At 48.6% G+C, this 21,975-nt stretch overlaps 12 protein-coding genes across 12 annotated transcripts; 7 read left to right on the top strand and 5 right to left on the bottom strand.

Moving 5' to 3' along the window:
* Nucleotides 1-512: 512 nt before the first annotated feature.
* BT62DRAFT_927131 (uncharacterized protein) lies at nt 513-4,474 on the bottom strand. Its single transcript, XM_043185181.1, has 4 exons — nt 4,062-4,474; nt 3,835-4,002; nt 1,988-3,777; nt 513-1,939 (listed from the first exon to the last, which is right to left on the bottom strand). Exons 1-4 carry the CDS (start codon nt 4,153-4,155, stop codon nt 845-847), a joined length of 3,147 nt encoding a protein of 1,048 aa, XP_043044926.1. The 5' UTR covers nt 4,156-4,474; the 3' UTR covers nt 513-844.
* Nucleotides 4,475-5,436: 962 nt separating this feature from the next.
* Nucleotides 5,437-7,191, bottom strand: BT62DRAFT_990990 (uncharacterized protein; the record flags this gene model as incomplete). The annotated part of the gene is made up of 7 exons (XM_043190261.1): nt 5,437-5,553; nt 5,614-5,686; nt 5,817-6,208; nt 6,295-6,386; nt 6,733-6,787; nt 6,906-7,045; nt 7,092-7,191. 7 exons carry the CDS (start codon nt 7,189-7,191, stop codon nt 5,437-5,439), a joined length of 969 nt encoding a protein of 322 aa, XP_043044925.1.
* Nucleotides 7,192-7,587: 396 nt separating this feature from the next.
* BT62DRAFT_1039485 (PLC-like phosphodiesterase) lies at nt 7,588-10,428 on the top strand (the record flags this gene model as incomplete). Its single annotated transcript, XM_043178409.1, has 8 exons — nt 7,588-7,774; nt 7,827-8,212; nt 8,264-8,419; nt 8,470-8,740; nt 8,798-9,093; nt 9,140-9,602; nt 9,654-9,787; nt 9,838-10,428. 8 exons carry the CDS (start codon nt 7,588-7,590, stop codon nt 10,294-10,296), a joined length of 2,352 nt encoding a protein of 783 aa, XP_043044924.1. The 3' UTR covers nt 10,297-10,428.
* Nucleotides 10,429-11,523: 1,095 nt separating this feature from the next.
* On the top strand, nt 11,524-11,966 carry BT62DRAFT_916436 (uncharacterized protein; the record flags this gene model as incomplete). The annotated part of the gene is made up of 2 exons (XM_043183990.1): nt 11,524-11,860; nt 11,899-11,966. The coding sequence occupies 2 exons, from the start codon at nt 11,524-11,526 to the stop codon at nt 11,964-11,966; spliced, it is 405 nt and encodes a 134-aa protein (XP_043044923.1).
* A 4-nt stretch (nt 11,967-11,970) lies between these two features.
* BT62DRAFT_422559 (kinase-like protein) lies at nt 11,971-13,047 on the bottom strand. The gene is made up of 2 exons (XM_043180848.1): nt 12,141-13,047; nt 11,971-12,085 (listed from the first exon to the last, which is right to left on the bottom strand). Exons 1-2 carry the CDS (start codon nt 12,926-12,928, stop codon nt 12,073-12,075), a joined length of 801 nt encoding a protein of 266 aa, XP_043044922.1. The 5' UTR covers nt 12,929-13,047; the 3' UTR covers nt 11,971-12,072.
* Nucleotides 13,048-14,615: 1,568 nt separating this feature from the next.
* Nucleotides 14,616-15,572, top strand: BT62DRAFT_422555 (uncharacterized protein). The gene is made up of 4 exons (XM_043180847.1): nt 14,616-14,814; nt 14,862-14,965; nt 15,025-15,158; nt 15,214-15,572. Exons 1-4 carry the CDS (start codon nt 14,750-14,752, stop codon nt 15,331-15,333), a joined length of 423 nt encoding a protein of 140 aa, XP_043044921.1. The 5' UTR covers nt 14,616-14,749; the 3' UTR covers nt 15,334-15,572.
* Nucleotides 15,573-16,244: 672 nt separating this feature from the next.
* On the top strand, nt 16,245-16,947 carry BT62DRAFT_1039481 (uncharacterized protein; the record flags this gene model as incomplete). Its single annotated transcript, XM_043178408.1, has 2 exons — nt 16,245-16,310; nt 16,419-16,947. The coding sequence occupies 2 exons, from the start codon at nt 16,245-16,247 to the stop codon at nt 16,794-16,796; spliced, it is 444 nt and encodes a 147-aa protein (XP_043044920.1). The 3' UTR covers nt 16,797-16,947.
* Nucleotides 16,948-17,000: 53 nt separating this feature from the next.
* Nucleotides 17,001-17,734, top strand: BT62DRAFT_1039469 (uncharacterized protein). The gene has a single exon (XM_043178407.1). The coding sequence runs from the start codon at nt 17,091-17,093 to the stop codon at nt 17,382-17,384; it is 294 nt and encodes a 97-aa protein (XP_043044919.1). The 5' UTR covers nt 17,001-17,090; the 3' UTR covers nt 17,385-17,734.
* BT62DRAFT_927124 (uncharacterized protein) lies at nt 17,104-18,389 on the top strand. The gene is made up of 2 exons (XM_043185180.1): nt 17,104-18,031; nt 18,089-18,389. The coding sequence occupies exon 1, from the start codon at nt 17,567-17,569 to the stop codon at nt 17,948-17,950; it is 384 nt and encodes a 127-aa protein (XP_043044918.1). The 5' UTR covers nt 17,104-17,566; the 3' UTR covers nt 17,951-18,031; nt 18,089-18,389.
* On the bottom strand, nt 18,016-18,450 carry BT62DRAFT_422360 (uncharacterized protein). The gene is made up of 2 exons (XM_043180846.1): nt 18,089-18,450; nt 18,016-18,031 (listed from the first exon to the last, which is right to left on the bottom strand). The coding sequence occupies exon 1, from the start codon at nt 18,361-18,363 to the stop codon at nt 18,139-18,141; it is 225 nt and encodes a 74-aa protein (XP_043044917.1). The 5' UTR covers nt 18,364-18,450; the 3' UTR covers nt 18,016-18,031; nt 18,089-18,138.
* Nucleotides 18,451-18,513: 63 nt separating this feature from the next.
* On the top strand, nt 18,514-20,046 carry BT62DRAFT_927123 (uncharacterized protein). Its single transcript, XM_043185179.1, has 4 exons — nt 18,514-18,691; nt 18,745-18,796; nt 18,848-19,203; nt 19,253-20,046. Exons 1-4 carry the CDS (start codon nt 18,538-18,540, stop codon nt 19,828-19,830), a joined length of 1,140 nt encoding a protein of 379 aa, XP_043044916.1. The 5' UTR covers nt 18,514-18,537; the 3' UTR covers nt 19,831-20,046.
* Nucleotides 19,870-21,261, bottom strand: BT62DRAFT_883586 (uncharacterized protein; the record flags this gene model as incomplete). The annotated part of the gene is made up of 8 exons (XM_043182755.1): nt 19,870-20,046; nt 20,103-20,267; nt 20,319-20,469; nt 20,519-20,559; nt 20,604-20,683; nt 20,732-21,077; nt 21,132-21,149; nt 21,205-21,261. 8 exons carry the CDS (start codon nt 21,259-21,261, stop codon nt 19,870-19,872), a joined length of 1,035 nt encoding a protein of 344 aa, XP_043044915.1.
* Between the last annotated feature and the right edge of the window lie 714 nt (nt 21,262-21,975).

Genomic DNA, 21,975 nt, shown 5'->3' with positions numbered 1-21,975 from the left:
ATTCCTCATCTTTACTTCATTTCGGCTATAGAAGGGTATAGAATCGTCAAGAAAAAAAAAGATGGAATGTTGCTTCGAGAGATCACACGGCAGTTGTTCCGACGACGGACAGCATACCCCCATGATGAAACTCAACCACAACAAATATCATTTATTAGCATCAACAGTGGCAAGTACGACGACTGAACAGCCCACAGTATCCCGCCAGAATACCAAGTCGATGAATACTACCTGCTACCAAGGAGTCAATAAGCAGTTTCCATCGTTCCCATCAGTTGCGCGACATACGGAAAACCACATAGCTATTGAAATCGCACCATCTGCCTTGGATCCAAAGAGTTTCCTAAAATCGACTGGGAGAGCTGCTTAGATCGCTCCATTTCTGGCAAGCGTCCCAACTTGAGTTTTCTTTCCTTATTATAATACGTACGCAACCTGCCTATTACAACGACTAGTTACTTTTACCACCCTGCACCTTCGCCGAAGTATCGAGGCCGGTCGTCATCGGGTAAAGGGGGAAAAGCTTCAAATGCTGTTCCATTACTGTGTACTACGTCAAATGGATAATTGTATAGTACATCAAATGTTTACTGAAAGCATTTCAACACTATTATACAGACACAATGGGAAATGTACAAAGTAATAGGACGAAAAAGGTAGAATAGTCGCCAATATAGCCGACGAGAGCTGAGATTATCATTAACGAAGTGTCCACCCTGAGAGAAAATAAACACCAATGACAGTGAAAAAAAAGGATATAAAAATTACACCCAGTAGTACACTTTCGACAAGGACACCATTGGCAACGGAGAAGCTGACGCATCTGTCATGGGGGCTAAGAGGATCAATCCCATTGTGTAGGGTGATATTCTGCAGCCCAGCTCTTGTTTCGTGTCAGACGCACCCGTTGAAGTTCCTTCCGCACCGCTTCCCGCTCAGCATCAGCACCACCAGACCGCCGTCCGTCTACCCGCTTTGTCAGATGTACAACCGGATTAATCGTTGCAATAGGCTCGCGATCAGGCAGCGACGGACTGCTCTTTCTCCGAGGACCCAATACACTTTGCTTATGGATATATCGTGACCACAAAAGGTTCTGCCGAACACTCTCAGACATCTCTGTCCTGAGCATGTTCTGCCTTGTCGTCCGTGGTGTCGAAGGCATAGCGGCAACAGGTAAATTGTATGGGAATCCCAATGGCGCGTGTTCGGTCACAATGGGAAGATCCTTCGCGGGCGTTGGTATAGGCGGTGACGCCGCCGGAGGTTCGATCCATGGTTCCCTCTTCCGCTCCTTGACTTGTGGAAGCGCAGCTCCTCCCCGACTACTTCCAAAAATGGCTCTCAGACGCGCCTCCGCGACACTATTCGAAACGGTCAGCGAATTATCATCTTCCCCATCAGAGTCATCCTCCATCTCCTCATCCTCCGGACGTCCTTTGCGCCGGTATCCGTCATTTCCCGGGGGAGAAGTTCGATCTGTGCCCACGGGGTTCGTCTTGACCTTTCCTTTGTCCCGCATACTCCCGACGGTGACCTGTGCAGAGACGGGTAACGCCACAGCACTATGACTCGGTTGTAGTCCGATGTCTGCTCCCATAAGTCTGCTCCCACAGCCAAGTTCGGTATTAGATTCCACACGACGGTATTGACTGTGGGGTAATCGTGCAGGATCCGGATTCATGAGTTGACTGAGGAGCCCTGAATTCGTCCGATTAAGATTGGTATAACTGCCCTTGGGGATCTTGACGAACATATCGCGCTGCCGCGCAGCTTCCAGCACTGCATCCTGAAGCTTAGCAGCGTCTGGAGGCGGTGCCTGTTGTCGCCGAGGATTACGAGCCTTCGTAGTGGTATTAGGAGGTGGATGACGGGTATTTTGTGATAGCTGTACGTTACGACGAGGCGATATGCGAGGCGATACATGGTCATGTTCACTCTGACGACGTTGAGAAGAAAATCAAGGCAATCGCAAAAAATCGCTTACAGTCACAGCCTCGACTTCAGCGCTGTCATCGTCACAGGATGTCCATCCATCCTCGCCCGAATCAGTCTCCTCGTCAGATTCATCGACAATGACAATGGGACGCCCTCCTCCAGTCTGCTGCTGTTGCGGGTCTGCCTTGCCCTTTCCTTTCACACTCGGTGGCTTGGGGGAACTATGTCTCTTAACAAGCACTTCGGGTAAAGTTTCGCGTGAAGCCTTGCGCGACGAACGCTGTAATCCATTACGCTCTTTGAGGCTCGTTGATGGACTGTTCCTCAGAGGCGTAAAAGCCCCTTTCAACCGCTGCATTTGCATACGCGTGGTCGTCTTCTCCTTGACCATGGCTCGGAGATCGGTGCCAGACTTCGTAAGCTGTCGAAGTCCGTGATCTTGGCCTTTGCCTTTGGAAGTACTGGGTTTCGGGGGACTGAGAGCACGACTAAGTCCAAAATATGTTCGTGTGAGATCGGGTTGTGAACCGCTTGTTTGAAGGAAAGGGTCGGCCGACGCGTCCTCGTTGAAATCGAAGATCTCGGCATCAATGGCGAGCTGTCGCGGTAATGTTTCCATAGAGGCTCGGCGACGAAGCTCACGTTCTCGCTCAGCTTGCTTGATACGTTCCCTCTCTTTGTCTAGTTCACGGGCCTTCATTTGCTCCAACTCCTGTTCCGCCTCTTTCTCCCGTTGCAGCTCTTTCGCCTCTTCCTCCTCTCGTCGCCGCTCAGCTTCCCGTTCCCGTTCTCTCGCCTGCAACTTCACTCGCTCCTCTTGCTCCAATCTTGATTTCCTCCGAGTCTCCAACTCTTCATGCTCACGAGCAAGGCGGTGCCTTTCTTCTCTGTCCATGCGCTCCTTCTCTTTGCTCTGGCTCAGGGAACTGACTCGACCATTCGGCCAATGACCGATGCCGTGATGGTGTCGACCCGCGTGGACAAAAAACTTGTTCTTCTTGGGTTGGATGCGACGCCTCACGCCGGACGATGGTCTTGATTGAACATCACCTGGCTCGGGCTCATCGCTGAAATCGGTATGACTGCTACTACTCTCGCCGCTGGAGCGGCCATCACTTGATAAGGACCGTGGACGAAGGGCAGAATCTGTCCGCAACTCGGACGTCGCGGACGCTGATGGCGAGCTGGACGAGCCTGAACCAGATGCAGGCGGAGAGTCTGAAGTGCCAGATCCAGAAGACGGAGAGCCGGTGCCGACATAGAACATACGTTCTGAAGGTTTGAGGGATGCAGCGGAGGCGGTGAGAGCTGGGGGGTATAAAGACATGGACTGAACCTGACGAGGTACGAGGGACGCTGGAGGCGGACGAGAAGAGACAGGAGGTCTTGAAGAAGAGCGAACAGGAGGCGCCTGGGGAGGACTATTAGGTAATGGCAAATTTGATATGGTAGATGGCAATACTGGAGTTGCTGGTGGCGTAGGATGAGGTGTAGGGTTGGGCGTCGGATTAACAACGACAACACGTGGGAACGAAGGAGCACCTGGAGAGGGGGTCGAAATTGCCGGACGGCGGGACGCGGGTGAACTTGGCACGGGCGATCCATCGGCTTGAGGGGCATCGCACACCGGGATGATGGATATAGTCACCGTGTCCGCCGACGTCGTGGGTAACGACGGCCGTAATGTATTGCCTTTGGGTCCATGCTTGTCGCCCCTACTGTGTCTGCTTTTGCTTCCATCAACCTCGCAGCTGGTGATGGGCTGGCACATCCCAATATCTTCAATCAGCTTGCCTATGCACACTCGGTCGCTGGGCGCCTTGACGACTCTCTCGCCCGCTAGGAGACAAAATCCTACTCAACGAAACTGCCCGCATACATGGAGCTAAAACTCACCCTGCGGGTGGGAATTGAACGGTGAAAATCTGGTGGCATCTGTCGTCGGTGATGCAGGTGTGAGTGGGCGGTAAGTCTGCGTCTCAGCCATTTCTCGATGCCATAGTCGCCAGGATATATTCTCAAGACGCCTGCCATCATGCAGCGAACTTTTGCACTTTGTGAACACTGGGATGTTGGGACAAGTCAGCACATCAGTGAGCCCTGACGATAACAGGAAAACGCACGGAACCAAAGACTTGTCAAGGCTTCGTCGCCATCGAGATCTCTGAGCACGTCGGCAGCGACGGCGAGGACGGGATTGGGTAATGCAAGCAGCATGAGGTAGGGGACAGCTCGCTCTGCCCTGGAGATGGTGGTCGACAGCGAGCAACTTGGGTTTGAGACCGCCAAAAAAGAGATTCACGGGCCGGAGATCTCCCAGCATTGGTTCCGATCACGTGCCATATATTTCCGAAGTATCCGTTGCACTCGTGACTGGCATGGACTGATCGGTATCTTCCGCAGGCGCCGCACGGGTTCCTCCGTTTCCACAGACGGTCATTGGTGGGTCACAAGGCAATTACAGCAACAGAGTGCGCTGTAATTCGGGATATTCGAGACAAATTCTTCGACAGACCCGAATATTCCTCTTGGATTATCCTGAAACTTTCCTGGATTTATTGTTCCAGAATCCAAGTCCAAGTTTCTTCTATGGTCCATCCCTGTGAGACGCCCGTCTTGTTCCTTATACGATTGCCTTTGATGTTGTTCTCTGTGGCGCCCCATGATCCCCTCATTACACTGTTTTACACACCTGTTACAGGCTGTTACATGTTGTAGAACCGCTCGCTGATCGGATCTCTTCTCAGCACCGAGGCAATGCGGGGAAGCGCTCACTTGTGCCCTAGAATGCTGTAACCTGGGGAAACGATGCGGGGTAAATAGCCTATTCGGCATTTTACAGTTCGAAAACTGCCAATCTTGTCAGCTATAGAGCGAAGGATATTCAACATTGGCCCACTCTTCTTCTCCACGACTCATTGCCGCCACCCACCAGCAAGAGCTGGTCATTTGACCGACAACATGAATGATTAATATTGCACTAGTCAGTCACCCGACCTTGCATATGCACAGTCGCACGAAGAGGGCCAGTAACAGGTCATACGATTATGCCTGTCGTTCTTATAAAAACCTACTTACACTGCTACTATTGAATAAGAAAAGGAATGCCCAGGAGTTTAAATTGCGCCTTGAGGTCCATACCGCAGATCAATGAAAACCGAGCTTTTATCCCTTCCTTGCTAGCGCTCTGCCGCCATCCGCGGTCCCTCGGTGATGGTACCTAAATAGTTACCGAACGGTGTGATAGTCCATGAATAATGGCCCGCCTTGCTTCCCTTAGTTAGTTTCATCGTTCGTGATAATCTCAAGACCATATGAAATCGACATGAAGCGACAGGCAGCGACATGCAATATTACCCCGATACCGATCCTAGGCTGGACCTGTATCACCTGTACATCAGCGCTCAAGCGCTCACGCCGTAACCTTAGGCAATCAATCACCAAGCAATCATACTGATTACGCTACATGTTACTTCGTTCTGTCAGGCCAGCATGATTTTACGGCCGATAGGTACCCGGCAGCGACTGTGCATCAATCAGCAACCCAAAAGGAACAATTGACTTGCAGCACGTCAACCCGGAAAAGAGAGGCATGGCACCACGACTGGTCAGTTCCTAGTATCACAATTATTTCGCCATATCTTGCCACGATTAAGATACACAGATACAACCTACGGTAATTAATGCATTGACGATACCACGCTTCTTTATCTCCACCTCCACGTAACCCCATATTAAATAATCAGAACTTCGCCCCGATCCATACAAATATCATCACGGAACCAAATTCTGGCCGCACGGCTCGTCCTGGCTTATCCTTGATCATGGCCCACCTGCCGCCAGCTGCGCCGCGTTCTGCACTGCTCTCAGAGTCTCACCGTCCGGTCAGCTTTCGTATCCATTCCAAGCTCGGTCCTGTGATTTCCGCCCCGTATTCGTCCAAGTCCGAGTTGAACGACGATGAAAAGTCTAAATTGGAGGGAGAAACCGTCATCTTCTGTGATTCGCCTCCTGGAGCCACAATGTTACATGTGCTGGCGGTCGTTATGGTGGTATTCAACCCATTGGGTTCAAGTATGACTACATCCGCACTATCAAATCCCGTCTCGGAGCTGTGCGCAGGAGCATCCTTACATTCGGAATCCCCGCAGTTTTTGTCAGTATCACCGCCATTATTAGAATTGAAGGAACTGGAAAGAAGCACAAGACCTACCGAATATCTGTATGTCCGCTCTTCTTCGAGGTCTTTTTCGCGTGACTGCGGCTGTACCTAAATGGCGCAATTGACTCATCGAAGCAGTAAATTGGCTTTGCCCTCTGTTTGCGACCCTGCGACGATGACCGACCCCTACATACCGGACCGGCATCACCTGGGTCCTGTACGTCTCTTACATGGAGTAAATTATTACCAGACGTGATTGTCGACATGGGCGCTATGAACTCGAATTCTAGAGGTCGCAGCGGAGATACGAATGCCTCATTCGACGCACAGACAGGAGATTGAGTTGCCATAACTCGTCACAGGGCGAACTAGACGAAAAAGATAACGGAGACCAAGGCTCGGCATCAAAGTTCGTAACCTATTTCTTGAAGTGACGTATAGGGCTCGAGGGGAAAGATAGCTGTACCGTATGTGGGATGATATGAGACCAGAATAGAGGGATGGAATTAACTTGGGAACAAGCGTCACTGCTCAAGACTTTGTGTACATCCGCCAAGCGTTGAACACAGCAAACATGATTATAACACAGTTAGACTAACTTAGCCGCAGCGGAAGAAGAAAGAGAAACGCACGGAGACTGATGGAAATTATCGAGCTAGTTCGCACGAATTGACAATTCTTCACAATCTGCATCGTATGAGGGAATATTTACCAGTTCATACAAATCTGAAATTGTGTCGACTCGAAATGTATATCTTGATCGTAATTGCCAGGCCACCAACGATTAAAAGATCAGATTTCACACCTGGGGCGGATACCTTTCAGAAGCAAAGACAGTGGTGACATAGATCAGACAGGGACCCCTTAAGGCGTTGTAACGGAAAGAGAAGGCCAAGTTCGAGTACTGCCAGGAGAAGAACTTGAAGTGGAAGGAAAGATCTAAGGCTGAGGCATTAGGCAGAAGATATCTTTGAATAAGCTGTTGACACACCGCCAGCAATAGCAAGTAAGGACAAAGGGCCCTTTCCCGAAACATAGACAGGACTTTTTCGGCCAAAGCAAGGAACAATGTTTTGGTTCAAGAGCCCCATTGTCTGATAAGACTGCCACAGTGCCACAGTGCTATTTTTGGTACAAGCACCCACCCTCGCCAGACTCACCGTCGGGATTGGTAAGTATTGTGGTAATTCACCCCCTTATCCAACAAGTACTACATAGAGCACTCGGCACCTTTTTAGAAGATTTATCCAGGGTGAAGGACTCCGGGGCTGGAGAGCGTGTATCTAGGACTCCTGCGCTCCACGAAAAATTTTAAATACAAAGGAAGTATATTTTACCATGACGTCACGCGTCATCAGCCACGTGCTTTGCTGTCTGTCGCCGTCGAGACCGAAGTAATTCGGAAATCCTTGACGATGCCCTTCCAGCACCATCATCTTCCTCATTTTCATTTACCCTTCCGGCACTCAAAGGAAACTGAGTTTACAATGTCTCAGCAATCATCAAGCCAGTCGCTAAGTCATGTACCAGTTGTGCCAGATACGAGCGTGCCTCTGGCCTTGCAGCAGGGCACTATGATGCTTAAGGTATCAGCAAAGAAGGAGAAAAGGGTACTGTTTCGTATAGATCCGGATGAAGGTCAAATCTTCTACGAATCGAGGAAAAGTGGTGTCAGTGCGTCTTGTTCTTCCGATTCTTGCTACGGCCCTGTTACAGTTGCATACAGTTCCCATTGAAGCGATCAAGGAGATCCGCTCAGGTCCAGAATCTAGATACTACCGTTCACAGTTCAAGTTATCGCAAGCGATGGAGGATCGATGGATAACTATCATTTACATCCTTGAGGGCAGCTATAAGACCATCCACATCGTTTCCGACACCACTGAGATCTTCACTGATTGGCTTACGACCCTCAAGAAGCTCTGTGTGGTCAGGCAGGGTTTGATGACTGGCCTGGGAAACATCAAGGTTCGAGACACGGTGTGGGAGAAGCAGTATTGGAAAGGGGCGGATCGCCAAGGTGATCAGCGACTCGAGTTTGCAGAAGTTGAGGGTTTGTGCAGGAGGTTGAATGTAAATTCATCTCAGGCAGAACTGAGAAAGATTTTCGAGGTATGCGGTTATTCACTATGAGCTGTACGTTTGATCGACAGTCATTCTCAGGAGGCCGACAGCCAGAGGTATGGCTACCTCGACTTTGATGCTTTCAAGCGTTTCGTCAAGTTGCTCAAGAGACGGCCCGATATCGAAACGATATACAATGATTTAGGAAGACTCGATCTACCCACTTTCACAAAGTTCCTCCACGAATGCCAAAAAGTAAATATCCTTTTCTGAGCCGTCCTCCCCTTGACTTATACACTGTACAGTCTACAGCAGACGCTTCAACTATATTTTCCAGATATTCACCTAACTCTGAGGTCATGAGCTTGGGTGCCTTCGTATCTTTCCTCTTCTCTAATGATAATAGTCCATTTTCCGAACTAAATGATCCTAATTGGCAAGACATGACTCGTCCGATGCCGGAATATTTCGTATCTTCCTCTCACAACACTTATCTTGTCGGACATCAGCTTGTTGGAGTGAGTACCGTTGAAGGATACATCCGTGCACTTCTACACAGCTGCCGCAGCGTTGAGTGTACGTGTCAATTCTTCTCTCTTGTACACTTGAGGCGCTTAACGCCCTCCCTCCCAGTGGACATTTACGATGGTGAAGATGGCGAGCCTGTAGTTTATCATGGCAAAACCTTGACCTCCGAAGTCACTGTACGGGCTGTATGTGAAGCTATCGCCAAGTACGCCTTCGTCACATCACCGTATGCCATCATCATAAGTGCCGAAGTCCACTGTGGAGTTCAGCAACAGAACAAGATCGCAGAACTCATGACAGCCGTTTTCGGCGATTCAATGATACAAGCGCCAGTAGAAGGAAGGCCGCCTGTAGATCAGCTACCAAGCCCTAAGGATTTGAAAGGGAAGATTTTGCTGAAGGTATGTTTTTACCTTGTTCGGCAGTTCACTGATTAAGCATTCCCAGGCCAAAAATCTCTATCTTGCTGCAGAAATAGCGGCTGAACAAGTCCGAAAAACTGAGGAAGCTCGCGCTGCGACCGCAGCCGACGAATCCTGGTCTTCGTCGTCGTCTTCCGGCACAGATTCTAGTATACTTGACAACCTCAAATCCCGCTGGCGGCGCGTGAAAAAGTCCCAACCCAAGAACAAGCCGTTAATGTCATTCAAACTCGCTTCCCTGCTCGTTTACACTGTCGGTGTGAAATGCAGGGGCCTTTCGGCAACGGAGACATATGCGCCTGAGCACATTTTTTCTCTCTCCGAGTCACGGGCGAACAGAACTGATCCCAAGGCCCTGGTACGACATACACACGGACATATGGTGAGAATATATCCGAAGGGGACGAGGGTAAATTCGACGAACTATGAACCGGTAAAGTACTGGGCTGTAGGTGCGCAGCTGGTTGCCATAAACTGGCAGACGTTCGGTAGGCTTACTTATTGTTTTTGATACAATGATATTAATTTGGGTTGATCAGATTTAGGGTACATGATCAATCAAGCCATGTTCCAGCGAAATGGACGATGCGGCTATGTACTCAAACCAGAGGCTTTGAGACCTGGAGGCGAATCCTTGTTGGAGAGAAAGATCAGGTACACATTTGAAGTCAAGGCATGAAGCAGCATCTTCTTCCATTTTCCTCCCGCTCACAGAGTCCATAGATTGTATCGGCCCAGCAACTCCCTCTCCCCAAAAATAGCTCTGGGCAAGAGGTCGTCGAAAAATCGGTAATTGATCCATACGTGGAGGTGTCTTTGTATGTGCCTGACTGGACGCACTCGTCCTTTGACGAATGGAGCGAGGCACTCGAATCTGGCAAAACTCAGGATAAGAAAATTTCGGCTAGAACGGGCGTGGTCAAGAACAATGGTTTCAATCCTGTATGGAATCAAGATCTGTCCTTGTCGTTTGACTGTATCGGGGGCGAAAGCATGCTTGATTTAATATTTGTGCTCTTTGCTGTGCGTGATGACGAAGAAGACGAGAAGGCGGTTGCAAGCTATTGTGTTCCGCTGGGAGAACTCAGGCAAGGATGGAGGCATCTACCGCTGCATGATGAGCAGCTGTCGCAGTTTTTGTTTTCGACGCTTTTCGTGAAGACGGGGTTGAGAGAGGCATAAAGGCGTCATCTAGGAGACATTTCAAAAGGACTACGTATTATTGCATATGGCCTGTGCTGGCTCTTGCATTTTAAATCGACAATCTACATGGACAAGGACGTCAAGCATAATCGCCGCAAATTCGAAGGCTACGAATAGGATATAGAAGAATCAGGGTGAGTTGAATTTGTAGGATTAGCACCGCGCAGCGGTGTCCATGGAAATGAGAAGTTTTGATGACAGGTCTAGAGGTCCACAGGTCAAGAGGGCGGAATTACGGTAAAGATATGCAAACTGGGCAGATAGAGACTACTACTTGACGAAGGGTGGCGTTGTGACCGGCAGATTAAGATCAGGCCTCGACAACTAGTAAGAGGTGACAGGATATATGATGGCGGCTGTTATCTCTAATCTGAAGAATCATTGACGACTTGTGATTGAAAATGCAAGCCGAGTTGAGCGTTTCAGACGCTGATGAGGCAGAAATTTGGAGGACGTTCAAATGAGCAGTGGAACTCTGACGCGAGAGCATCAGGATGGTTCATATAATGTCGAAGCCATGCTGGGCTCGGAGAAGAACAGCGAAGGATGAACCGGTCTTCTGCTGGCTTCTTCGCGAAGTAACAAGGAAAGAAGACCGCGTCTGGCTAGGCCAGGCCCAAGGCATCAAAACAGAGGCAATAACCAAGTATGTACAGAATTCTTTCCTTCCCTTCTTGCATTCCATATGTGACAGATGATGGATCATTTGCAAAGGCTAGTCGGAGCCGGTGATTGAGGGCATTACTAGAAAAGAAAAATATATATTATTTGCCCTTGGGTGATCTGAAATCTGATTGATTTCATGCAGAAAAGTGCCGTGTCACCTTTTAATAAAGATTCATAGTTTCGGAATAGAAATTCGTAGACAAGTAGAATATTGAACAAACATAAATTTGATGCAAGTGATTGTAAGGGCTATTGTCAAACAACGCCACGCACGCTTCTTGCTCCATGATGATCATCCCATCTTGCCCTACCACTATCGACTCTACGTGCGCCCTTTTCTTCCCTTTTCTTCCTTTCTTTTCTCTGATTCCTCCGATAAAAGGCTGTGACGAGTGCTGGATGAACAATTCGGATTGGGAGGCTTTGCGGCGAAAAGTTTCGTGAGTACTCGCGAACGATGAGCTCGATTCCCTATCCAATGGTGGCCCACAGACGTATCTACCCTTGCGATTTCTTTTTTCTTATCACTCTTTTCGCTGTATGGCGCCTAGTTCGCTATCCGCTGGTAGGATGCACCAGCACGTCCCTCTCGACCCAGATTCGCTATACGTCTGCACCGTGCAACTCGCTACAGGCGCCTTTCATTGGGCCATCATCATCACCGACGCCAACTCCAGAGCCGTTCGCCATCATTGGTATCAAGTCTCTGGCCGGCCGTATGCGGAAACGTACGGCTCTCAGACGGTAACGCCAGCCACGCGTACAGGAAACAGTGCAGTGCTGGGATACTACAAGTTGGAGGGATACGTGCCGTGCTGCGACTTTATCGACATTTGTCGTAGTGTCTTCACGAGCTACGCCACAGTCGACGAGAATCGTGCGCATAACATGACATGTCGGACTTGGATCCTACAGGTGTTGATGGGTCTGTACGACAAGGGAAGCTTTCCAGGGCGCAGAGAGAATCGGTCCGAGTTTATTAATTTGGTCGAAACGAAGATCAAGACCATGAGTACCCAGGCTGATAATAATTTCCTGACCCTTTTTTATCAGTCCCTCGTCCACCAATATCACCCTCCTGTTCTGTCATTATAATGAGTACGTTCTCTTCTTTTCTTACCATCTATTAGGAAATAAGTTTGATTCACAATGGATATGTGATCAGGTCGGTAGACAGTTTGTATACTGCTTCTACCGCTTCATCAAAACGCATGCGTTCCTTTTTCCACAAGGCCCACCATTCGAATGTAACACCATGCATGTATACATTGCGGAACATATGCAGCTGCCAGTGGCGGGGTAACCATCCCGAATCCTCCCAATCAACGATCCCACTCAGTCGGCCGTCCAGCACCAAAATGTTCTGGAGCCGCAAATCGGTATGTACCCAGCACACCTGGTCATTTGCGAGATGCTCGAGAGTGGCAGGAGCCGTGTCCGCGACGAAATGGTCCAGATCTTTGAAGTTCATGAGAGCGTAACAATGAAGTGTCGAAGGAAATGTGTTGCTGAGGTTGGAATGGAGAGTCATAGGATTAGGTAGCCCATGACCACTTGCGCTACGCATAACTTGCCCTTTGCAGTTACCTGGTTGCTCAATCTGCCACAGCTGATGCAAGAAATCCAGGACTTGTTTGGCCACCACTTCTAATTGGTCCGAAGGTAGGGAGCGGTCCAACAGATTGTCCCCCGGCAGCTTGGTCATGATGGTATACGTGGCTTCTCCGACCACGAATGAATCGAGGAGTCGGGGTATTGGCAGGTCAGGGCAGGTTGCATTCAAGAATCGTAGAGCATCCGCCTCGGTGCTGACCATCCGTAGCGTCTTCTTCATGACAATGGGTATACCAAAACGAAAGAGGCGAACTTTGTGAGAGTCATTGGATCGCTCGGTCGTGAAAAGGTAGTAAAAGGTGAATTTGACAGTGGGAATGAACCTGCGCATAAACCACGAGTAGATAGCAGCCACAAAGAATGGCAGTGGCCAGACGTGCGATGCCGGTGCCTGCTAGACGAGTCAATGAGTGCTTTTCGGGGGCATGAAGAGTAGAATAAAACCTTATCATTGCTGCTTCCTTCCATTTCACGTCCGAGTGTGGCCCCTCGAAGTAGAAGCTAATACGGTCGTCTGAGAGCAGGAATACGGAGATGCAGCAAATGCAGATACTCACGGTAGAATATTGGAAGGCAGCAGCAGCTCACCGCATCTAAAAGGTTGCAGTACAGGTTGGTAACAATCATGGAAAGACTCAGGACAGGGTGGCGGAATTTGAAAATGCCTGGGAAGGCGTAGCCAAGCAATTGTCACGCGCAAATTCGCAAATGCAGAAGTCCGCAATGCTCACCTACGACCATTTCTCTGCATGGATCACCATTGAGGGTGTCCAGGCAGAGGAATACCGGGTCGAGGTCACGCCAGGCAGTCGGTTACCTGTTGCATTTCATCGGAAGCAAACAAAGTAGGCCCCCCTAGATTTGAGCCCTACCATGCGTTTGCAATGCACTGGAAAGACAACAGTTTTGCATTCCCTACTGGCAAAATCATTGCACGCGTCGATGGAAATCATTATGGATGCTACTATTGCATCCGTTGCCGTTTATGTTTTCGTTCAGGTGTCATATGCTAACTTGGGCGAGGAATGGTGCTCATCTTGATCCTGCAGATGACGACAATTTACTAGACCAGAATGTTGGCAAAATACAGTTCGAAAGAATGAAATGTATAGAGAAAAAGAAAAAGAAAGCCAGGATGGCGTACTATCAACCCCAAGGGCAGCGACCAATCCACGGGATGGAAAAGATGGGTCAGGAATGCTCACTGGTCTAGTTTTGTAGCGGTAGCTATTCCGCCCAGGAAGCCCTCATGGTACTCGTGTACTGCCATCGGCCATCCTGTGGTCATTTTCTCTTTCAAATACAGACCAGATGCTGACACACATGACCAGGTATGGTGTACTGCAAGCGAACAACATAACGCCACCCCCTAGACCAAGGTTGCACGTACCTGAGATTATCGAAATCTCTGATGATGATGGAGACAATGACTTGAATGAGTAGATCAATGCTCTCAAGGTCAGCACCCATGTGGAACAGGTATAATCATCAGCCGACCCTCAGGTTCTTGAGGGTAAAAGATTGCGCCATACCGAGTTGGTGAGCAGGGAAAAGGTCAAGCTCGAGAAAATCAAGGTGGAAAATCTAGGTCAAGTTTTTGACCTGACGGTGTAAGAATACGCCCAGTAGACAGCTGTAAATAGATAATAGTACTAGTCCACGTGATGGCGTCTGTACCTCGCTCCCATCGGCAATGCTGGAAACAAGGTTACCTGCCGGATTCCATCTGGAGAGAACACAGTGCGCCAAGCTTGCTACTTCCCCCCCCCCCCTTCCCCTTTCTTACCTTTCACTTTCGCCTTACAGACGTTTGAGATACACTTTAAACTGGACGATGCTCCGGTTCCCCTCAAAGTAACCCTCGCATCGACGGAACGACGTATTCCAGAAAGCTCGTTTAGAGTGGCCACATCCAGTACAAATTCTCTGGTGTAAGGGTCTCAGAAACGGCAATGCGGCCCTACAAATTCTCGTGTCTTACATTTACAGGTGATTTCGCTCTGCTTCTACCTTGGTGTCATCCACTAACCATGGCTCTTAGATAACGACGGTGCACTAAACCTTTCTAGGCATAAGGTGGTCGACATCGAGGTGGAGACTCAAAAGAGTTCAACTCCATCGCGTACAGCATACACGCGGTCCTCGGAGGTATATGCCTATTCCAGAGGCTGGGGAGTATAGCGAAAAGACCAAGAAGGGAATAGACCACCAGCTTGAGTACGTGCTGCGTTACCTTTTCACCATTCATGCTAATAAACGCGTAGTTTTGGCGACCCGATTGTCACCCACCAATCCCATACCTCAAAATATCGCAGTGTACCTATAGGGGATCCATTCATAGTCTTTTGTTTCAAGTATCGACCTTTGAGTGCGTCCTCTAATGCTCGTTCTGAATCATCACAGTCCAATCAGCATCTCTACAACTAGGTGTGCTCCCCGCTCTTGACATCGCACCATCACCTCTTCGCCCGGCTCAGCGTACGACGGAATCCACTGTCATCGACCTCACATCTGATGGGGATGAGTCTGAGACAGACAGTAAAGAACTGGAAGCTCTGAAGGTCGGTTTTTTCATCCGAATTTAGTGTTGGTACCTATTACCAACGAGCTCCCCAGGCCAGGATACAGATTATTGAAGGGAAATGGAAACGGCGAGAAGGCGCTTCCAAGTACAGGAAGAAGATCAAACTCGAGCCCGTGAAGACGGAGAACTTGCTGGACAGCTTATTGATTTGACATGATAGCTATGACTTTTATTCGCTTATCTTATTGGCAAGTCAACCTTTGTTATGGTAGAACCAATGCCGAGACTATTCATCTAGTATTTTGGTTAATGGCGGGACGTCGCACTAGTAGTATAGCGTCTTATTCTATCCAGGAACAGTATTTCGCATCTCAGCATGATACTCAATACCAAGTTGTAGTTGCCCAAGCTTCCAATTCCAACCTCTTTCAACGTTCTGCAGGGCATCCGGCGATGTAATCTATTATGAATACTGTTGTGAAATATTCAATATGCCCGCATCAGATTCATCGCTAGCAACGGCATCAACCACATCTTTCTCTTCTTGCTGCTCTCTAATATCGTATCAAGGGCAGGATTCTAAGCACCATTAGCCTGTTTTTTGCCAACTGCGACATCATGTGAACTCTGGATTTTCAAAAAACCATAGTATTCTCCTTGATGAGCGCCAAACACGGACATTTTCCTCAACAAGAAGCACTAGCCTTCTCCTTCGAGCGCACCCAGCGATTCATGAGGAAAAGTGGAAACATAACCTACGCTTCACTTTCGAGTTACCGGATGCATGGCGCAACTGAAAGCTACTCGAGGGAAGAAGTAACACGGTGGGCGATTGCTGAAACTGAACTTCGGCGTTTCCGCATGTGAGATTGTTAGTCAGACCTTGAACAATCTTGGGAGGATTGAGGAACGGAAGAGATGCTACAGGTATACTGCCAGACATCGTCGCATTACAAATCGTTAAGCTCCATGGTCTTCACTGATCCGGGAGGTATTTGCAGCTGTTCTGCTGACTACACGACAAGTTCGGGGTGCTTGGAGAACTTAAGATGGGTAAGGAAACTACAGGGCGAGAAACCTGCATAATATTTATACAATGGTGAGCAGGTTATGAGAAATGAGAATGGAGCTTCTCGAGGCATGCAAACTGTCCAAGCAGAGAGATGAGGTGTTTCCGGTCCGAAATTGGGTAGGTTGGCCAGCCCATACATTTAAGAGACGGGTGAAACTGTTAAATTTGAGGACCCCGGTCGAATATAGCATGGTCGCCATTGAGAAACGTGTAGCATTGCCATAGAATTCAATCCATGAAATATACACGACGCGAACGTTCATTCTGGTGCTTCGAGCAGGCTCAAGAATCGTGAAGCTAAGACTGATAGCAAACCTCTTTGCAGACGACGCTACAACATTCCTTGATGCGGAAGATGGCTTTCAAGATCTCATTAAAATTCTTGATGACTGGTGCCTAGCTAGTGGAGCCTGCTTCAATGTAGGAAAGACCCAAATCATGCCTATGGGAAGTAGTGAGTTCCATACATCCTTCACCGATAATCGAAGGTCAAGAGACAGATTTGACAAGATCCCGGAAAATATCCACATTGTCCAGGAGGGAGAGGCGATCCGTATCCTGGGGGCATGGTTCGGGAACAATATTCCAGATGATACAGCGTAAACTCCAGTCCTCGAAAAGATAGATCAAAGCCTTTCTAGAAGGGAATTATCGCACCCATCAGTACCAGGACGTCGAATCATCATCCATGCTGTCGTGGGGTAGCTTGTCTCAGTACCTGGCTGTAGTTCAGGGTTGCTACAACAGGTTGAGAATAGACCGGAAAAACGAATCCGTAAATTTATTTGGGAGGGAAAGACTAAAAACCTGGTTGATTTGGAGACCCTCCAGTTGCCGAGAACCCAAGGCGGACTCGATATCCTAGACATCCGAGCGAGAAATAAAGCAATTGAAGTAATGTGGATTAAAGCCCTACAAGCAGAAGACCAACCGACTTGGGCCTACTTCGCTCACGATATGATACCCCGCTCCCCAGTAAGCACAGAAAGGAATATAAGTCTAGACATTAAACAGAATATATTCCTGCAATCCTTCAAAACGAAGAAATCAAGTCTCCCCCGAAACCTCCAGAGTCTACTGGAGGTAGCCAACGAGACGGGGCTTCGAGCGGAAGGTATTTTTCTAGAAAAATCATCCGAGACCGGCCAATCTGGTATCACTCAAATGCTGACCCCAGAATTAGGCTGCTAACAAAATCTGCGGCAAGCACATGTCTACGAAACAACCGCAACCTGTGACTAGTCAGAGAAGCAGAAGAAATTGCATCCTACCTGGATGAACCAACTCATAACCCCTGGCGCATCTCGGACTGTGAGCACCATATCTGTGCAGCCATGAGAGAGAATCTGGAATGATCCAAAACGAACGCATGCATGCTCAGGGCAAAGGATCTGCTAGATACCCTCCCAAGCAAATGGGACCCAAGATTCATGCTGCCAGAGGACTACGAAGAAGCCCCCAAGGAAATTGAAGGGGGATTCGAGTTTGATCGAAGAATCACAACTTACGGCTCTGTAGCAGCAATATTCCAGATTTTCACACAGAAGGGGGAGTTTTCATATCGACTTCGGCACAAACTATCTGGAACGTTCGGTGCGAGAGGGTCATTAAAAGGGAGGACTGTAACTTCTCGCCGGATTCAATCAAAAATGTGGGCAAGAAAGTTAAACAAACGCCTTGAACTTGATTGCTCGATGACTCATAAACGGTTCGGAAAGAAGGCCCTTCCAAAGGACCTAGTTTTGAAAACTTGTTAGGGGCCACTCCGGAATGAGAAAAACCTTCCACCAGACTGGACGGGGGAGAGCGGGGTTTTAGTGGGTACAATATTGTGAAGGCTACGTAAACGAGGTAAGTATAGACATAGAGAAGGAAGGAGGAAGCGAGAGCCACACAATAAGTCCTAAGTCCCACACTGCTCGTGGATAAAGCATTTCCTTCGCAGTTAACATTCACTATCTTCTAAGTGCACACTGACATATCGGCTTGGTTTGAATCCCAGGCTCCCCAAGGCTGCATGTTGGAAGCGACTGTGTCGCCGGACCGCCTCTGCAATAGCCTCAATCAAAAAGAAAAAAAAGGTATCGTGAAGCTCGCGAAGGCCAAAGCTAGACGGTAGCAAAGCCGCTGAACCGAGAGCGAGCCATTGGAAACAGGTGAGTGCACACATGTTTCCGTTGAAAGGTCGTCGTGCAGAAGGTCGACGATAAATTTAAAATCAGTGAGCTCTGGAAAAGGAATTGAAGAGAAAAAGAAGCGACGACGTCCACATGACCGAAAGTAGACGGAAATGGAAACGCATACAAAGGCACGTGGTATACAAACTCAGCCTTTTACCATCATCATGACATCGAACGGCAACGAAACAGAATTGCAGACAGTCACCGTCGTAGCGCCAAAGAGCCAGAAAAAACATAAAAAATCGAAGCCAGCGCGGAAGCAGGTCAAGCCAGGTGACGTAGAGAAGAAAGAGACACCTCAGACAGGGAAAGAGTACAGTTCGTTGAGTTGTTCTCATCTCTCTGCTTTATTGCTCACTGTATTTTCAAAGATATCTGGTACAATAAATGGGCTGGGGGTGACAGGGAGGATAGCTACTCAAAGTGCGCAATCTCGCTACTGCATCTCCTTTGGCTACTCACACCCTTTTCTAGCAAAGTAAAATCTCAAACGAGATGCAACGTCAAGAAAGACTCTGGCCTGACTCGCGCCAACACGACTGGAATGAAGTACTGCTGTCTCTTCTTCGCCCGGGGCTGTTGTCCATACGGTTGGGAATGCGAATATCTTCACTGCCTCCCAGACCCAGAGGACGCGCTGCCTGACAGCTCAAAAGACTGTTTCGCCCGCGACAAGTTCGCAGACTACCGTGATGACATGGGTGGCGTGGGTAGCTTTAACAGAATGAATCGTACTCTCTACGTTGGACGGATCAAGGAGACAGGGAATGGCCTCGAGACGGAAGAAGTCGTTCGGAGGCATTTCAAAGAGTTTGGGCAGATAGAGCACGGTCAGAAAGTTTTTCTACCAAATTTATGTCGTATTTAACTCGTCTTCAGATGATTCCGAGACAGGATGGGCCGTCAAGGTCCTGCAGTACCGAAGCGTCGCTTTCGTTACCTATGTGTCTGAGTTGCACGCACAGTTTGCCAAAGAGGCCATGGCATGCCAATCTCTAGACAACGATGAGATTCTCAATGTTCGATGGGCTACAGAGGATCCTAACCCGACCTCCAAGGTTTTGGAGAAGAGGCGCCTGGAGACGATGGGTCAAGAAGTCATCCGCTCCAAAATGGATCCCCGTATTGTTGATGCCATGAGGACGATCAGAGCACTGGAAGATGGTGATGTGCTTGACGAGGAGGGAAATATAGTGCAGGATGACGGAGAGGAGAGTGGAGAACGTGAAAGCAAGCGGCGACGACTAGATATTGAAGCGCCTCCTCCATCACCTCCTCCGCTGGAGGTATCGTCAAAACCAGTTAAGCTACTGAGTGCCGATGCCATAGAAGGTCTTAAGTATTTCGCACAAATTCGGCAGCAGAATAGCGTATCTTTGGTGCAACCTACTAGGAGCCCCCCCACGGAGCCTATTGGGCTAAATCTTGTTGGCTATGGAAGTGATGATGAGGACTAGATGTATAATATCCTTATCTGTGCTAATAACAGATGTGACTTAATCTTGCCCTCCCCCGCTACCCTCAGCGCCTTCCTCTCGAATGCCTTGAATTTCATAATCATAGCCCTCCTCTGCAGCATCTGCCTCAGCTTTCTCTTTCAAATATTTTTCAAAGTCCCAGTCTTCAGAGCCATCTTCATCCTCATCCTCGAACCATTCAGGGTTGTATTGGAACTAGATGCACAGTGAATATAATATGCTTTGTAATCATGAGGGTGATTGAATCTTACCAGATCTCTACCACTCATGCCGACGTTCTTTCCTGCAGCATGCTGAGCGTCCTTGGCCTTGCGCAAAGCTTCTTCTTCTGCCTCTTTTTTATCCATACGTGTCTTTTTCCAATGAGCGAATGTTTCAGGCGTCACTGGCGTAAGATTAGGGCCCAGTTTGTGACGCTTGATTGTTGTTAATTATCAACCCACACTCTTGCATTGAGAAAAACATACCTCAACTTCAAGAAATTCTTCAATACTGATGGTATTAGCTTTCGCTGCGGCTTCCAGAGCCTTCCTTTGAGATTTAAGGACAAATCCGGGCGGTAAGGCATGCCGATACATGCAGTTTTCGCCATTTGGACATTCCCAGAACCATCCAAACCTGTGAGTAGTTCAAAGATACTGCACGACAAATATGATTACAAACGAACTTTTCTGTTTCGATGGCTTGAATAAAATGTTTGCAGACAATCTGTAGAATATCAGCCCTGCAGCGTAGGACAACGTGCCACATACATCTGTAGTTGTGCGAGGCTTTCCTGATTTCGAGAGCACGACGCTGCGGAGCTTTTCCTCGTCCCATGTATCCATCGTATCTGTGGCACTAGTGAGCCGTAGCCACCCGCTGAGGTCATATAGCTGACCTTTGAGTTTCTCCTCTCTCGTATCCTCGTACAAATTCTTCTTCTCCACCTTCCGGCCCACATTGACATCGTGGCTGAACTTGCACTTGTTCCCCTTCTCGCAGGTCCCGGTCTTGAAGAACACACACAGCACTGTCTTGGGGTCAACGCCAAACGGTACTTTCTGAGTCTGTACCGGCTTGAAGAATGCTGCTTCTTCCTTTTTGCGTTTCTCTTCATCTAACTTTGCCTTTTCCCGTAGAGCTTTTTCCTTCTCTTTCTCGAGAGTAGTACGTGATTTGCCGGTAACGGCGGCTTGCGCCTGGATTTGTGCTACTTGCTGCTTGACTTTGGCTGATTTATTTTTCTGCCATGCCGGGTAAACGAAATGTACGCAAAAAAAGAGGCAGAGAAAGCGAACATTTTTCATTCCAAAGGTCTGGACATCTTAGACGATTAGCACATTTAAACCAAGGCGTCGACAATCGATTCACCTTGTCTTCCTTGACCTTGTTGGAGGATCCGCTTGCCTTGGCATTTTTTGGTGGCATCGTGGACGAGAGTCAAGGCCACTGTTGTCGATCAAAGAAAGATGGAGGAGGCGAAAGGGAACAATATGTCAGCGAACGAGAGGCGTAACAACCCAAACGACGCGGAGGGAAAGTAAATGGATCGGGATTCATGGTACGTCGTATTTGTACATGTATAGGTAGGGGGTCTAAGGCCCCTCTGTTTGCTGTCTCAGCTTATCTCGAAATGGAGGAGCCATTGGTGCTCTCCGATATTGCGCATGACTTGCACAATGATCACAATGCTGCAATTCGACGATTTCTTTGCCTGAATTCACGTCGACGACGACCACTTTCCTGAATATGGTGTTGATTATTCCCGGCTTTTGCTGGCAGCCGTATTATCAGCGCTAGATCATCCTACTTACACGCCCTCAGATGTAGTGTCATTGAACTCAGTACGGACAACAGCGACAACAGCTCGTCCCCTTTTACTTTCTTCCATAGAATTGACCGGTAAGAGGATTCGCTCTTTGGAATTCTTATAAATACCTACAAAGACGACGATGACCGAATACGAACCGCAGAGTCCTTACAGGACTTGGGAGAAATCAGGCTTGAGATATGGCAGGTTAGCTGCCTGCGTGTAATCAGGGACCAACACCAACACCTGCCTTCAATCCTGTCGACAAAATACACGTTTAGTCCAAGTGTACAGGAACGTGGCCTATTTTCTTTCTGAAACGTGTACAGAGT

Source organism: Guyanagaster necrorhizus, assembly GCF_019112545.1.
Source record: "Guyanagaster necrorhizus MCA 3950 unplaced genomic scaffold BT62scaffold_3, whole genome shotgun sequence".
Taxonomy (NCBI): Eukaryota; Fungi; Basidiomycota; class Agaricomycetes; order Agaricales; family Physalacriaceae; genus Guyanagaster; species Guyanagaster necrorhizus.
Note: the sequence above shows the minus strand (reverse complement) of the source record. Positions and strands in the feature narration are given on the sequence as shown.